This window comes from Micromys minutus (assembly GCF_963924665.1).
Source record: "Micromys minutus genome assembly, chromosome: 17".
Classification (NCBI taxonomy): Eukaryota; Metazoa; Chordata; class Mammalia; order Rodentia; family Muridae; genus Micromys; species Micromys minutus.
In genome coordinates, this window is record NC_137952.1 from 3,862,329 (window position 1) to 3,879,472 (window position 17,144).

Genomic DNA, 17,144 nt, shown 5'->3' on the forward strand with positions numbered 1-17,144 from the left:
TTCAACAATGACTGTGCTCACACAGTGACTGAGAACCAGGGATTGCTAAGCTGACAAGGTAGCCGTGCCTCAGTAGTTCAGATCTGGGCGGTGGTTTGGATGAGAAGGGCCCCCCATAGGCTTGTGGTTTTGAATATTTGGTCCCCAGTTGATGGACTGCTTAAGGATTAGAAAGTGTGCCTTTGTTGGCTAATGTATGTCACTGGGGTTAGCCTTTGAGGTTTCAAAAGTCAAGCTCAGTCTTTTTCTCTGTCTTCGGCCCGAGAATCATGTAAGTTCTTAGCTACTGCCCCAGCTCCATGCCTGCCTGTGGCCACACCCCCGTGCTATGGTAGTGAATGAACTCGGAAACTGTAAGCAAGCCCCCAGAAAATGCTTCTACCTATAAGTTTCTTTGGTCACAGTGTTTCATCACAGCAATACAACAGTAAGACAGACGTAATCATCTTCCAATACTATGGTTTCTCCCATTGCCATTCTCTGGAATCAGGGGTTGAAAAGGAAAGTTTCCACTATCGCCCCATTGTGACCCAGTAGGAAAACTGTTAGTGTTTCCTGTTTCAGAAACCCAGGGTTCTACTGGTGCGCCTGTGTGTGCCCACTCCTCCAGTGCCGAGGGTACTCACAGCCATGCCTAGGTTTTTACATGGTGCCTGGGATTTGCACTCAGGTCCTCATGCTTACAGAGCAAAACACTCAACCTCTGGGCTATCACCCCGATCTCTCTCAGATAGTATTCCTCACATGCAAGCTTTCCAAAGAACAAAACAAAATAAAAAGCTGTCTCCCTCCAAAAAGGAATATGAACCAGAAACAGCAGGCCTGGGACTGGAGAAACAGCATAACTTTTATTAAATGGTGAATGTAAAACAAAACCATTTAAAAAGGAATCCAAGGGAACTGCCTGTACCCCTGCAGGGTTCCTTAGGTCTTCCCCCTCCTACCACAATAAAAGCATGTTTGGGCACAGGAGAGCTAGCAAAGACTAAAAGAAACAAGGCTTTTAAAACTGTCAGACACTCAGCTGAAGGGCTTGCTGAGTGAGGTCAGATAGCACAGTGGCTCCCACTCATTCCTCCTACTGTCTTCTGGCCACGAGGCTACTTTCAGGGGCCCCCGAGCAAGAGACAGCGTCTGGAGCCGCTGGGTGGAGGCAGCCGTCTACATCCCGGTTGCCTCCTCCTGCCCTTCAGTTATGATTCCTCTTCTGTGCTCAGAGAGCACACGGCAGAACCGACCCATGGCTAGAAGGTACAAAGGAGACAGAAGGAGAGCGTGAGTTAGCAGTGCAGACGGTGGCCCGTCAGAGCTTCTGTTTATGAGTGCTGAAGTCAGCCCTCCCTTCTTTGGAAAGGAACTTGAAGACAACCTGTTCTGTCTCTTCTGGCTCTTTTCGAACCTGTTGTCAAATCATGAGCCTGCCAGAAAGATGGTCTGTGTCAAGGTCTATCCTGTGGCTTACTTGCTTCTTAACCTTTCTGGCTTTGATCGTTTACTTTTGATACAGAGCCTCTGTATGGGGCTTGGGCTGGTCTTGACCTCTGACCTCCCGTCTCCTTCCAAGTGTCAGGATTGTAAGCGTGAATGCCCATGCCCAGCTTCCCCAGTCTACTTCAGACTAAAAGATTTCTGTAAGACAAGACTTTATAAGGTTACGTGGCTCATTGTTCCTCTCAGCAGGCAGGAAAATGCCTGGCCACTAATGAGACGCTATGAAGACTGATTGAAATAAACATTGTGTTTTTCATGAGGCCAGAGGAGTGTGCAGATTCCAATAGAACATACAGTGGCTGCCATGATTGTTTGTCTACCACATCCAGTGGAATCCAGCTCCACACGGGCAGAAAACTGCTTCTTGGCAGACACAGAACAAGAATATTCAAAAGCTGGAATGCGGGGGAAGATGGGCACCTAAAGAATGAATTACTTCCTGTTTGGAAGGAGCATAATAGAATAGAAAAAGCCAAAGCTGCAGGCTACCAAATGCCCGTTAGGGTGGAATTGATGGGGCCCCTCAGGAGCACTCACCCACTTGTAGTAAAAGGTGGTTTTCTGCAAAGACGAGGCGGAACCAACCAGGCTCTACACACATGTAGGATTTGCCACTAGTTAACAACAGCTTGTTGTCCTGGAAGCGCTGGTGGAGGATCTGCTCTTGGTCAAATGTGCATGGACTCAGATACTAGGAAAGGGAGGGGAAAGGGAGAGGGGGCGGAGCTGAGTGCAAGACCAGCTGACTAGTAAGCTCAGTGCCTGCCATTTCCAGAACTTACGGCTTTCAAGTTGATCCAGACAAAGAGGCCAGAGCCACAGTTGCAAAAGGGAATCTTCAAGTCCCTCAGCAGCTCAGTGACATAGCTGTAAGCCTTCCGGAGCCGGCTATGGTTTTGAGGTAGGTACACCTGATTGATCCACTCTGATGGGTAGAGAAAGAGTACCACAGATCTTTCAGAAGACATCTGGGTTGGGGGGAGGTTAAGGAGAGGGGTTCTTCACAAGTGTGCCATAGCTGGGCTTCCTGTGAGCTAGAAGCCATTTTAATACAAGATGGAGTCTGTCTTGTTGTATCTGAACTGATAATATCCTGACACAAATCTCTTATATCAGACTCTGGAGGAGACCATGTGCATCTTAATGCTCTACAAGAATGTTTCCCTTAAGTAGTAATAAAGGCAGCCCATGAAGAAGACTGATACCACTGTTGTCATCTGAGTGAGTTAGATACTCAAAGCTTTCGCCTGGGCTCTTGAGCCCCACACACTGGATTCGGAGAGCCGGATACTCTCTGGGATGAATTCAGAGTCACTGTCAGGAAAAGACTGACAGGAGGCCGTAGAAACCTTTATGCCTACCTCATAGTGTTTACAAAGTTTTAATTGTGCTGGACGGTGGTGGTACAGGCCTTTCATCCCAGAACTTGGAAGGCAGAGGCAGGTAGATCCGAATTCAAGGCCAACCTGGTCTACAAAGTGCATTCCAGGACAGCCAGGGCTACATGGAGAAACTCCTATCTCAAACAACAACAAAACCCTAAACAAATGAGGTCTTAATTATGCATATATGTACCAGTCTATGCATGCGTGTGTGGGTGGCTGGGGAATTGGTTCTCCTGGAAATGGAAGTTACAGGAGGTTGTAATGTCAGGATGTGGGTGTCAGGAACAGAACTCAGGTCCTCCTGAAGAGCAGCACATACTTTTAACCACTGAGCCATCTCCCTAGCCCCATGCCTATGTTATACTCCCAGGGCATCTAAACAAAAATCTCTGAAAATACTGTTTCTAGGTAAATCTTAAGGACATCTAAGGTTGAGACCAATAGTGAAGGGACAGAGGTCTAGATTCTGCCACATGTAAAGGAAGCCGGTACCATGGAGGGTTGGTAACTAGTCAGATTTCTTCATTCTATTTCTTTCCCTGCCCAGAGCTGAAAGCAATCTGTCTAGCTACATTAGTTTAAGTTCCATGGGTTGTCTCAGTACAGCCCATCTGCTGGTCTAAGCCTTCCAGCCCGGCATCAATTGCACGAAATTAAAGGGAAAGACCCTTTTCTATGTTTTAGCATCGAAGAGGAAGGTCCTCTCAGGCCCAGCATTCTCTTGAGGTTTCTGGAGAATCTAGAACTCATAGACCTAGCCACGCCAACTCTCCCCGCAATGTCCCTCTCCTTTGTATCCCCTGGAAACTTATTTTAATCCACATTGGAAAAGTCAGTGAAAATGGCCTGCTGTTGGCAAGAGAAAATGTTTGCCTGAGGTGAGTAGGTCCAGGAGAAAGAGACACTTGCTGATCTCTGCTAGGCATGATGGCACATGCTTTAATTGATAGGGAGGCAGGCAGGTGAGACAGACAGTTCGAGGCCAGTCTGACCTACATGTTGAGTTCCAGGCCAGGGCTACATTTTGAGACCCTTTCTCAAAGGTCAAAGGGAAGACTGATTTGTGATTGAGGATCTTACCTTCATGTCTTAGGGAACCATTCACGAGCATTGTCTAAGCAGAGCAGAGAGTATTAGGCTTTCAGGCTTAAAACCCAGCCTGGTTTCCAACAGGCTCTCCATCCTCTAGCCCTACTCGTGTGTTCACCGAGCTTCCCCTGTCCTCCACAGCTTAACTTCAGACAGCACCATATCCTCACATTTATTGAGCATATGCTAGAGACGCTCCAGAAACCCCAGCAATTCCTCACAGCCATAACAGCCAGTCAAGATGCTATCCTAATGTCCTGCTTAGGATACCTTTGTCCTGGAGCAGTCGGCACAGCTTGTACTGGGTAATGCCAGAGACACCATGGTGGTAGCCAAAAGCTTTCATGGCAGAGGCTACCTCCCTGTTGTGTGTATAGAGAACACCAAAGCGGAAGCCAGACATTCCAAAATCCTGGAGGAAGAGAAGTTGAAGAAGGAACATGTAGTTTTTCTTGCCTTTTGTTCCTGGTTCCCCTTCCTTCCAGATCCAAAGACATGTGCTGGGGCTTACCTTGCTAGTACCCCAGATCATATGGACCATGTTAGGATCAGGCAAGCTGGAAAAGAAGTTTAAAAAAAAAAAAAAAAAAAAAAAAAACAGTTAAGCGAGTATTTGAAAGGTAGATAACGGCCTCTGGTGGGAAGGAGGAAGTGCATGTTAGGTTCTTCCTAGACAGGGTCTAACATGCCCAGGTTTAAGAGATGATGGTGGGTACCCAAATGTCAGTAGAGAGCTAGCTGGTCTCCCAGGAGTGCTCTCACTCCTAAGACCACCACTTTTGTTCCAATAACTGTCCAAAGAGGGACCTGCCAGGAACGCACAGAGCACAGGAACCCTGCAGCAGCCAGGGACCGGATCCTTCCAGTCTCCATATGTGTCCCAGAGCTAAGGCTGTCCCACAGCCCTCCATACCAAATCCTGCCCAGAGAAAGGTCTCCCAGGAGTGTTCTCACTCCTAAGATCACGGGCCCACAGGAGGGACAAGCTCCGGTCAGAGATGGCAAAGATCAACAAAGAGTATACTTGGAAGGGACCCATGGCTCCAGCCGCATAGGTAGCAGAGGATGGCATTGTCTGGCATCAATAGGAGAAGCCCTTGGTCCTGTGAAGGCTCCATGCCCCGGTATAGGGGAATGCCAGGGCGGTGAGCTGGGAGTGGGTGGGTAGGAGAGGGAACGTCCTCATAGAAGCAGGGGGAAGGAGGGTGGGAGAAGGGGAAACCTGGAAAAGGGATTACATTTGAAATGTAAATACATAAATATCCAATAATAAAAAGGGAAAAAAGATGATGGTGGTAACTAAGCTAGAAGCCAATACAAAGTATCCTGAAATGCACACATGGGACGGTCCTCAAGTGCCCACGGAGAAAAAGCCAGGCCTTCAGCCCGACTGACTCTGCCTCTGTGGATCTGACTATAGATCTAGTCCAAAGCCACCTCCTTAGCAGCTGTTCTTTCAGGAGTCAGCTGCCCACCACTTCTAGAGCATGCCCACCTGTCCATTCTGGAATAGACCTATCTCCTAATGCCCCACCTTTAGTGAATCTCTTCCTTCTAGCAGGCATGCCAATGTCTTGCTTTGATGAAATCGTATCCCTACAGACAAATTCTACATCTTCCAAAAGTCTGAGTTGGGCATGGTGGGACATGCTTATATTCCCAGCACTCAGGAGGTAGAGGCAGGAGAATTAAGAGTTTGAGGCCAGATTGGGCTACACAGCAAGGAGCTTTGTGAAGGAAGGGGCTTTTTTTCTCCCCGGGGTCTTTCCTTGATACATACATTTGTGTGCATGTGTGCGTGTGTGCATGCGTGCATCTGTGCGTCTGTCTGTATGTCTGTGTGTGAGCACACGAATCTCTATATACATATAGATGTGAAAGACACAGGTTAACACTGGGTGTCTTTTTAGATCACTTTCTACCTCTCCAGTGACCCCACCGCAGACAAGGTCTCTCAATGTACCTAAAGCTGTTCAATTCATCCAGGCTGTGTGGCCAAATGGGCTCCTCACCTACATGCTGCCATGCTAAGAGTCTTCACAGAGGTTCTGGGAACTCAAACTGGGATCCTCAGGATTTCCTGACTGACCACACTCGCTGTCTTGCTCGGCGTTCACTGATACACAGAAGGGCATTTAGACTCAATACTCATGAGGGCACTGGACACGTGACTCACCCCCAGCACACAGCCAGGCAAGTCCTGCTTCACGAAAGCACCTACAAAGCAGGAGGCCCATGGTTCTTGCTCCCAGCACCAGTGTAGTCAGACTTACTCTTTCATGCTCAGAACACTGTGAAATGTGACAGACGGCTCAAACACGGACAGCATGTAAATCTCGTCCACGATCACGTGCAGCTTATTCCTGTAGTCGAGAGAGGAAAAGAAACCATCTAGTTTCCATCAACAATTTTAAAAATTACATTGTAGTGTGTGTGTGTGTGTGTGTGTGTGTGTGTGCAAGCCCACACCTATGCTTGCACTCTCAGCATGGTCCATGGGTGGAAGACACAGAGTGACTTGTTAGAACCATGTTGCTCATTGGTCAGGCTTTGGTGGCAGGCACCTTCTCTCACTGAGCCACCTGGCCAGCTGTATCTAATCATCACTCACTCTTTTCCCTGCTGTTGGATACACATCACCTATGCCTGTTATCCCAGGAGCTGACTCTACATCCCCCAGGGGGGCACTGTAATGTATAAGGAGTGGCTCACAAGAAGGAAACTTTGCTCTGGCTGGTGAACAAACCCAAGACACACCCATGAGGTAACACACCTAACCCTTTAAACACCATGCAGACAGCAGAAGAGGCAAAGCTTCCCAGAGTGTCTGTCAGTGACAAGCAGCAGCTGCCACCCAAGGTCTGAACTAAGTCACAGCACCAAGTGGGCTTGGAACACACTCGTGTCCTCAGTTCTCCTCAGGCACAGTACAGTCACCCCATGTCACAGATGCAAAGCAAGGTCCCGAGACAGTTGATTCAAGCTAGTAGGGCCCCAGAGCTCAGGTGACGGCTAACAACAACTGTGAATTTCACAGGATCTGGAACCATCTAGGAGTCCAGCCTCTGGACACACTTGAGAGGGGTTACCCCACTTTGGTTAAGTGAGGAGGAAAACACACCCTAAAGTGGGTGGCCCCATTTTCTGAGTCTCAAACTCAAAAAAAAAAAAAAGAAAAAGAAAAAGAAAGAAAGAAAGAAAAGGAAGGAAAGCAGAAGCTAGCTGAGTGGAATAGTCACGTGTCTTGCTCTCTCCTTCCCATGGACCCCAGCGTGACCAGCTGCTTGACTCTTATCACCCTGACTCTGCCTTGATGAGCTATACCCATGAGCCATGAGGCCAGACAATCCTTCCTTTTGCAGGATATTATGACAGTAACAGGAAAGCAACCCAGAAAGCCAGAATTTACACTCAGCTCCACTGAGTTCTTGCTGGGATTCCTTGTCTGTTTCTACTGCTGGCTGATCTGGGTTAGTCAAGAATTTTGGGTGCCATTTCTAGAAAACAGATTGTCTATCCTAGAAGGGCTCACTGCAGGACTCCAGAGGCAACCCTTGTTAACCTGTTCCTAGCAGGGAGCTGTGGGAGCCTCTGAGCATGTCATCCTTGGCACTACTACAGCCCAGCTAGACTGGAAACAGATACTGGGATAAGGCAAAGCAGGATGGGTAATCTTGGGTGAGTTACTTCTGTTTCTAACTTCTTGCCTACACGTGACAGGGTGGCGCACATACTTCTTGGCAAAGACCAGGTACTCTTGCAGTGACAATTGAGTGTAGACATCACCCAGAGGATTCTGGGGGTTGATGAGCACAAGGCCTCTGACCCTTTTTGCCTGAGAAGAAACCAAACACAAGAATGAATTCAAGTCCTTTATATCCACCCCACCTCCCACCAAGCATCCTTTACGGCTCGAGACATCTAACTTAGGACACCTTGATAAAACCCAGGCAGGATCTCATGGACACAACTCCATGCCGCCAGCAAAGGAGAAGAGGGAAGTGTTCTAGAAGTTTCCATGAATGGAACTCATTTCTACAGTGAAGTCAGGTACTTAGAACCCTAGAGAAAAGCCCCTCCATCTTGTATCTCAAGTTTTGTTACTTGTAAGCCTTTTCAAGGCCAACAGTGGCAACCCTGAAATTAAGGCTCCCCCCACTCACCACCCTTACCTTCTTCTTAGCCTGAATTATGGCGAGCTCAAGCTTCTCCACAGTGAGTGGGAAGGAATACAAGTTGGTCCCGGTGACCTGGGAGACACATGCTGTTGAGGGAGGCTTGTTCCAAGCCTGGTCTCTCAGCTCACAAGCCCCATACAGTCCTTGGCCTCCATGTCAGGTTGTTGGTTCCCACATGGCTTCTTCACCCTAGTATCTGCCCTACTTCCAACATCATTTAAAGAACAAGGCCCCTCTGTCTCCTCAGGGCCCATAGAACAATCACCAGATGGGTGAGCAGGGAAGGGGCCAAATTCTGACCTGGCTCTCCAAGTAGACAGGAATAAGCTCGACTTTCGAATAGAGGTAGGAGCTGAAGGCGAAGCCACTGTAGCACGGTGTGGGGATCAGAAGGGCATCTAAGAGTACAAGGAGACAAAGCTGCCTTCCTCTCAACATGATCATCCATGCTCCCAACACGAGAGCCCTGGGTACCAATCTTTTTCAGTCCTTGAGCTCATTTCATAAAAAATCATACATTTACTTGGGGAGAGAACTCCAGTTCCCAGTTTGCAAGCACACTGAAGGGCTTGGTCACAGTGGACAGCTCAGAGTCTAAGGTATGAATCAAACAGGGCATATCCCATTAGAAATGTCTTTGTGTTGAGACGCCAGTGTCTGTGTGGCTACATGTATACCCATGTGCATGCACATGTGAAGACCAGAGGTCAACTCCAGACCCCTTACTTTGGGAGAATACACCTTGTTTATTAAGATAGTGTCCCTTTATTGGCGTATTTAGGCTGTCTGGCAAGCAACCCTTTGGGAGCTGCCTGCCTCAGCTTCCACAGCCTTGGAAACACACGCCACCACAAGTACATGCCACCAAGTCCAGCCTTTTAACGTGGGCTCCAGGAATCAATTTCAGGTTCTTATGCTTGAGTGACACTTTCCTGACTGAGCAGCTGTCCTCAGCAGCAAATTTTAAATAAAAAGTCTTGTCTGTACCAGGCTATACACAAGAAAGTGTCCTAGTGTTGGACCTGATGGATTTCATTTCTCTCTTTTCTTTCCCATTCTCTGGGCCTTTTCATCTAGATGCCTCTCTGGGAAATGCCACGTGTTTCTTCCTATTTAATGGAGACTAACTCCCTTGAGTTCCCAGAAACAAAGGATACTCTCTGGCAGGACAGAAAAGCCTGCACTTGTGGAAAAGACCTCAACAGTCCAGTGCCTAGGAGTCCCTGCCCATATGCCGGAAAGGCAAGCAGAGCCTGCTTGACTTACCGCCTGGGTCACACAGAACCATGGCCAGTGAAGAAAACACAGAGGAGCAGCCATTGAGAACCACCACCTGAGGACGAGGTCCGAGAGAGTCAAGATCAGTACCTGTGTAAGGAGAGGATGTGCAGGCCTTCTCCCCCTCCCCCCAAAGGGCAGGTCCCAGGGCCCTCCTCAGCTGGACCTCCCCCAGGGACCTCCTCAGCTGGACTCCCCCAGGGCCCTCCTTAGCTGGCTTTTACTGTGCAGAAAGAACCCATAACTACAACTCTTCATTGTACTCACATTTTCTGGATCAAGGGGTGTAGGTGCTTTGCAGTAGTGGGTCATGTACTCACATTTTCTGGATCAAGGGGTGTAGGTGCTTTGCAGTAGTGGGTAAAGAAGCTAGCCAGCTCTTTCCGAAGGCTGCAGACAGACCCAGAGAGACCCTATAGTTCCCAGGCGCCCTTCTCATTCAGAATCTAGAGGATATGCTTTTTAAAAGAATGTAGTTTCCAACCTTAAGGAGATCTTTGCTATCTAAGCCAACTTCATCTTATAGGACTATAGACTAAAGTCACCTCTCCAGGGTCACGTGGCTATTGAGAGGTTGGAGAATTATAAACAGATGTTGTTTCTGCCAGATTAGACTGCCTCGTGGGAGGTTTTGTTCTTATGCAAATCCAACCTTTTGACACTGAAATGCAACATTGTCACCTACTCAGCTCATATTCAAGAACTGTGTGACCGAGTTTTAAAACTCAGCCAACAATTCTCAATGTTTTAAATGAGTTAATGGGTTTGTATTGGGCTGCATTCATTACCGTACCTCTAGCTGGGCATGTCTGTTAGGCATTTCCTGGAAGTTATTAGCCAAAGATATGCTAAAGATACAGGAAGGTGATTAATCTTCTATATGGTGCTTTTGGTGGAAAGGGATATGGCTCCGGCAGGGGTAGATGCTTCCCTAGAATCCATGAATAGAACCCTGGGTTCCATCTTCAGCACCACAGTAAGAGCAAGCATAATGATGTACACCTGCAATCCCACACTCAGGAGGTAAGGGCTGGAGGGCCAGAAATTCAAGGTTATCCTCAGCTAGACGGGGAGTATGAATGAGACCAGCCTTGCTACACAAGATTCTGCCAATGGTTTTATATATAGCCAATGGGTGACGAAAGGTGCCTGCGGACCAGAGACCCTGGTTCTGAAAGGCACTTACTCGGGTTTTCCTTTCCAGTCGGAGTACTGCAGCTGGGCCTCATCAAGGATGTCCATGTCACACTGAGTCAACTGTCGGCAAATAGAACATGAAGACAGTCAGTCCAGGGAGGCTAAATGGGCCTTATTTTGTTCCCAGTTTGCACGTAAGTCTCTGCCCTGAGAAGTCACAGGTCTCCCAGGAGAGGAGCAAGGATACATGCTATGTGCCCCTTCCTGAATGGAGGCTAGCCTTGTCAGACACACATGCTTTAACAGAGAGTATCTGACTTTGATCAGGCTGCTCACTGCACACCTGCCAGACTAGCTGTGGACAGTTGGCCAGGCTGGGAGCTTAGGTATGTGTTTCTAGAAGCAGTGTCTTAGGTCTCTCCAAGATGTCTTATGTTTTTCTCCTGGACCTTCCACAGCCGAGGAATAGGCCAGGGAACTGGGCCCAGAGGAGCTAAGTCCCAACCAAGCCTAGAGTATTGCTTACCCTTGCTGTTATCAGGTCAGGGCAAAGCTTGTTCTCACATGTGCTAAGATTGATGTAGCCCTAGAAGTGGAAGGAATCTAGGTTAGCTCTCTTGCTCCATCCCAGGACACCTTTGGGCATGCCAAGAAACTGCCATCGTAGATTATTTCAAGGAAGATTTCACCATGCAACAACATAGTTCAGCTGGTGTCTTGTCGATGTTAAGTGACAGAAAACATCTCATGAACCTAAAGTTTGCAGCTATCAGGTCCCCTCCCCAGTCCAACAGGCAAGTCAGAGTAGTTGGAATATGCTCCGTGCACTAACCACTGAACTCCTTGATGGGAGGCTTTAGTTACTGTTTCCTGTGAGCTGCCTTATGTCTCAAAAAGCAGCCCATTTGGTCAAAAGGAAGAGAAGGAAAGTTGGAAATCTACCAGACAAACTCACTGGGAGTCAGGCAGAACTTCTCTAGCTCTACCCAGATCCTGGAGCCTTATCAAAGGTACAGCAAACCCTGCCTGTACCCATCTCTGCTATCTCATGGAAGGGGCCTTCAAGTTACTGGAGGAGATGCAGCCCTTAAATACAATAGAGGTAACAGATCCAGTTCCTAGAAAAGCCACTGGATGGCTATACAGAGCCTGGGTGAGGAACAGGAGGGGAAGGCATTGACTACAGCCACGGATGACTCCACGCTTTGAACAGAGCTACAGTTAATCTTCTTGGCTAAAAACCCTTTGTTGGCTGCTTGCTGCCCTTAGGGGACATTTGAACACCTGTCCACCTGTACCCTACTTCTAATTACAGTACACACTGTCTCTATTCTGGCACATGGGTCTTCCTCCCAATCACACCAAGCTCTTCCTACCTTCCGTACGTGGTTCTCAACCTTCTAGGAACATCATGGCCACTATCATATAGGCTAGCTGGTTCAGACTTTCTGGATCCCTTCCTACATCACTTGAAGAGAGTATCCCTTCCGTGCTCTGGGAAACAGTATGAACTCTTGTTTCTCTCATGGTTGCTTACAACTATCACTGTGTTTCATCTTTTAAAGGCAGGCTCATTTACCAGCATGAGTGCAGTGACTGGCTGCTGAAGTTAAAGGGAAGGTGGTAGGGATGAAAGGACTCCCCTCCCCCAGGTCTCCATCTCCTGGGACATTATCAGCATATAGTTATGCCATTATTCTAAGAGAATAATATCCATCCATCATAAAGAAAGGAAAGCATTAGAGAGGTACTTGGCATAGTATTTAATAAATCCTAGTGATTGGGGCATCCAAAGATGTCCCATCTTACCAAAGGATTCTCATCTTTGTGGTATTTGTCTGTCTGATAGGCTTCATAGCTCTGGAAGCTTAAGTGGTAAAACTCATGGATGCCAGCCCCACGCTTGGATAGGGTGCTGCTGGCAAAGGCAGCCTCAAAATCACCCAGCGTCGACCTGGGTTGGCTAGACTGCCAAGATGACAGGGTCTGGTGACCAGCTTCGATGCCACATCTAGAGTCCGAACTAGGGACAGGTACTTTGAACTTCAGTTTCTTTACAGTGTTAGACCATATGAGGTTGACAATCTGAGACAGTAAGTCACCCATCTTCTTTTCCCGCTTCCTGGAGTCTTGTGTGCATTGCTGGTCTCCTAGTGAGAGGGAGTGCATCTGCTGGCTTGTTGGCTGCAAGAACCGTCCCATGAGGGTATACTGCAACTTGAACATCTTCTCCTGAAGTATTTTGAAGACCTTTGGTTTTTTTGAGGACTTCTTCAGCTGATCCCTGGGTTTGGGCTGGGTGTCTTCCCAGTGCCTCGGAGTCTGGGTATTGCTATTGGTCTTGGCAGCCTGGCTGGAGCCTAGAGAAAGAGATTGAGCACAGGAAACAAACGATGGCTTTCTCCAAGGGCGCTGGCACAGTTGCAAACAGAACCACTTCTCAGGCTCATCACTGGCTTCTCCCACCTCTATGTTCTGGTCTTAGGCTCCAAATGGCTCAGAACGCTCAAGAGCACATGTTTGTTTCCCTGGCTGGTGCATTCTACTGAGATGCTGTTAGATAGAATGTGTCCTGAGAACAAACCGTAAGGCCCTCTAGGAGAAAAGAGGGAGTTGGCCTTTTCTAGGTTCTTCCTGTGCTCTAACCAGAGCCAGCCTCATCAGGTTCTAAATGAGAAGGGAGGGGCTTTGGCTGTTCAATCCCAGTACAAAGTAAACCATCCTACTGAAACAGGTCAGTTTGATTGCCTGAGGGTCAAATTTGGCCTCTCACCTGTTGATATAGGTAATCAGGGACTGGGAAGATGGCTCAGTTGGTAAAAAGGTTACTGCACAAATAGGAGGACTTGGTCCAGTTGCCAGCACCCATGTTAAAAGCCGGATGTGACAGCAGGTACCGGCCAGTCCAGCACTTGGGAGGCACAGGCAAGATGTGATGGAGGCAAATAACCGAGCCCAACAGTTGTGATGGCCTCAGAGCTTCAACTGGTTAAATGCTTTTGAAAAAATAATTATTTATGCTGGATGGTGGTGGTGCACCCAGCAGTGTGATAAAGGCCTCAGAGAGTGAAGCCAAGCTCCTGGATTTTGGTTGGAGAAGGGTTAAGGTGAGAACCAAAACAAATCTTCATTTCTACCAAGTTCCCAGGACAGTACTCAATAAACATGCTACCAATGTTTCTGAAACCAGGCCAGAATACCAGAAACAACCAGGACTGTTGTTCTTCTTAATGGCCCAATGAACCAGTAAAACAAACTAAGAAGACGACTCCCGGTGGGGACTGCTTGAAGCTGACAATGGCCTCTCATCTTTAAGAAAACCTCCTCCCAGAATGCTAGGCTTATGCCCCTTCCACCATATGCTGTGACCCCCAGCTTTTTCTAAGCAAAAATAACAACCCCCCCAACATGTCTAAAACCTCATTGCTTCTTCTACACATGTATGGTGTCAGCACTTCAAAGTATTAAACACAGGCTGCAGCACCTAGGAGGCTCAGTGGCCAGCCAGTCTTGCCAAAACAGAGAGCATCTGTAAGAGATTCTCTCTAAAACACAAGGTGGCGATTGATCAAGACACTCAACACTGACCTCTCCCCTCTCTCTATCTACACACAGCATGCACACACAGAGAAATGCATCCTCCTGGAAGACTTTAAGGAGGAAGTGGATATGGGTTAAGGTCATCAGGGAACTTAGAAGTTGGGGACTCTGCCTAGACTGCTTGCTTATATAGTTAATGTCTATTGTAAATGATGCTGTAGCGCAAGGAAATGTTGTCCCTAAAGCCAAGCCCTAACTGTTAGAATTGGGGTTCATCAGTCCTCCAAACTACACCTTGGCTTCAGTGCCCCTAAGCCTGCCTTTAACTGCCTTTCAATCTCTACCCACCCTCCACAGTGCTTAAAATCAGTCAGGATCTGAGAAGTTGCTGCTGGCGGGACAACCCTCTGCCAGGGGTTTCAGGCTCAAGATAGATCTGAGCTGTGGAAGCAGGATGGAGCCAGGCAGGGTCGGTTCAGTGCTGGTGTAGGGTTCTAGGCTTCACCTGGCCTATCTTTCCAGTTAGTTCTACAAGTCTCGCTTTATGGATGAAAAACCAGAGCCTCAAAGGAACGAATTGAGTCTAGTAGACACAGAAGTAGGGCATGCTTATCAGGGAGGCTTCCAGGCACATCAGCCTATAGTTTCTGTGCCTCACGTGCCCCAGAACAGCCATGAATTTAACCCAACACAAAGTCAAAACTTAAAACATCGAGGGTTCTGTTGCTTTCCTTCTGTAACTCCACCGTTCACTCTCAGGCACCAACTTTATAGATCACAGTGCAATGTTAGGTCTAAGCCAGTCGACAATAAACCTCCACTTTCTTTTAAGCTCCAGGGCACTGTGGTCCAAAGTTCCTGCATCCCCACGCAGCAGTCACCCCACCAAGCTTACCTGCCTTGCTTTTTCCACACATCTCTATAAAATTGAAAGTCTGACCACCTGGAATGTCTTTGTCATTCAGGGAGCAGAAGCTTGCTCCACCATCCCCCTTCTCTCTCTTTTAAGCACAAGGTGGCTTTCAGGGTAATGAGATCCATCTTTTTCCCTTCTAGAGCCATCTGCCCAGCAGCTCCCTGTTACCTAGAATGACCCTGGCATCATTACAGAGAACTGGCTCCATGGAGTTTCCAGTTGAAGCAAATTGGAAGAGTATCGGCATCAGCTGGAGTGTTCACGAGCTGTGAGGGCCCCTGATCTTCGAAGGAGGCTAGAGGCAGGGCCTGTGTGCACAAGTAAGGCCCCGGATGAACCGGGTGCTTACAAGTATGGAGAGTCACCAGAGGGAGAGGGGTCTGTTTAAGACACAAATGGGCCTTTGGTATCTCCCCATTTCTGAGGAGGCCGTATTTGAGAGTAGGCTGAAGTGGGGTTTAATTGGGGATAGGAGGGACCACTGCATAAAAAGGCCTGGAATGGAGCTCCAGGGACCCCAGGCACTATCCCCTAGGGCCTGTGTGGCCTTGGCAAGCCTCCCCTTTCTCCTCAATAAAGACAGAGGCCAAGAAGTCTACATCCCAGGTGGTGTGGGGACTAAATGGGGGATGAACGTGTGCTGACATGATGGGGCAGGTTGTGTGTGTGTGTGTGTGTGTGTGTGAAACATCTCAGCTCCATCCAGGAACAGATGTGCACCCAAAGTAGCCCATCCTTCTAGAATACGCATGCCCTATTCTCAAACTTTAAAAGATGTGTCATCTGGGTGTGGTGACACATGCACTTAACCCCAGCATTGGGAAGCAGAGACAGGAGGGCCTCCTCGGGTTCAAGTACAGCCTAGTTTACATAGTGAGACCCTGTCTCAAAACAATATGTCTGGGCTACAGCTGGGTGCAGTAGGTCTAGGGCCCAGGACTCTGGATGGCTTCTGCCCACCTCTCCTTTCACCACATGGGCAGCTTCACCACACGGGCAGCTGTCCCTCCTCATCAGGCCTTCTGTTATTTTCTTCTAGGTCAACACACCTGACTCATTTCTCTGTGTTGCTTCTTTACAGGGCCCCTCTCTAGAATATAAACTCCACCAGGGACACTTCAACTGTCCCATTTATGCTGTCCATCTGAAGGAGACTGGGAACTCAATAATCGCTGGGGTTTGGATTGAAAGTTTCATGCTAAGGCTGGAATGGTTGGTTCCCAAAGCAGTGCTGTTGGCTCTCTCTCTCTCTCTCTCTCTGTGTGTGTGTGTGTGTGTGTGTGTGTGTGTGTGTCTATCTGTCTGTCTGTCTGCCTGTCTGCCTGTCTGTTCTCTTCACCAGTTGTCCCACAGTGTGATATGCTACTTGGTCACTGGTCTAATATTAACAGAGCCAAGCAACTGTGGACTAAAGTCTTCTTGCATTGAAATAAACATTCTGTCTTTCCAAAGCTGTTTGTCTCAAGATCGATGATATTAATGGGCATTAATACCTTTAAGTAAATAGATGGGTGGGTGGGTGGGTGGGTGAGTGGATGCCCTAAGGCAATTGCCTGAGGTCTGGCTGTAGGCTTCTTCTCTGCTCAAGTCAAACAGAGAGGGATCTTGGTTATGTTCAATTAGCACTTGTTTATATTATGGTATATTGAGTTTTAATTTTTTTTGTTTATTTTATGTATGAGTGCTCTGCTGTGCGTTCACCTGCATGCCAGGAGAGGGCATCAGATCCCTTGATAGGTCATGAGCCACCATGTGGTTGCTGGGAATTGAACTTAGCACCTCTGGAAGAGCAGTCAGTGCTATAAACCATTGAGCCACCTCTCCAGCTCGCATTATATTGATTAATACGTGGAGATGATAACTTTAAAATCAAACAATTGTTTGCCCTTGGTAAATATTGACAGCAGAAGTAAGAGGTTCCTAGAGAAAAACCCCTTGTTTATAACCTGCCACAAATGGCCGACTTGGAGCTGTCCTTGGGGCATTTCTTCCAGCCATTCAGACATAACTCAGATTTACCAACAGGGGGCGCTATATCCTTATTTTCTTGCTATTCATGAACCTTGTGGTAGTCAGTGTAGGTCCAAAAAGACTGCAGTAGGAAGAAAGGTCAGGTGTAGCCCATAGCTA

The 17,144-nt window shown here is 47.9% G+C and overlaps 1 protein-coding gene across 1 annotated transcript in view; it reads right to left on the reverse strand.

Moving 5' to 3' along the window:
• Positions 1 to 13,427, reverse strand: part of LOC308431879 (putative inactive 1-aminocyclopropane-1-carboxylate synthase-like protein 2) — a gene marked incomplete at both ends in the record, with an annotated part of 14,486 nt that extends 1,059 nt beyond the window's left edge. The window contains 15 exons of the mRNA XM_080931501.1: positions 1,786 to 1,886; positions 2,029 to 2,182; positions 2,274 to 2,416; positions 4,236 to 4,377; positions 4,477 to 4,522; positions 6,239 to 6,328; positions 7,700 to 7,800; positions 8,138 to 8,215; positions 8,444 to 8,541; positions 9,410 to 9,476; positions 9,742 to 9,811; positions 10,608 to 10,678; positions 11,085 to 11,144; positions 12,368 to 12,918; positions 13,388 to 13,427. Coding sequence (XP_080787627.1) covers positions 1,786 to 1,886; positions 2,029 to 2,182; positions 2,274 to 2,416; positions 4,236 to 4,377; positions 4,477 to 4,522; positions 6,239 to 6,328; positions 7,700 to 7,800; positions 8,138 to 8,215; positions 8,444 to 8,541; positions 9,410 to 9,476; positions 9,742 to 9,811; positions 10,608 to 10,678; positions 11,085 to 11,144; positions 12,368 to 12,918; positions 13,388 to 13,427 — 1,812 coding nt within the window. The remainder of the gene's footprint in view (positions 1 to 1,785; positions 1,887 to 2,028; positions 2,183 to 2,273; positions 2,417 to 4,235; positions 4,378 to 4,476; positions 4,523 to 6,238; positions 6,329 to 7,699; positions 7,801 to 8,137; positions 8,216 to 8,443; positions 8,542 to 9,409; positions 9,477 to 9,741; positions 9,812 to 10,607; positions 10,679 to 11,084; positions 11,145 to 12,367; positions 12,919 to 13,387) is intronic.
• Between the last annotated feature and the right edge of the window lie 3,717 nt (positions 13,428 to 17,144).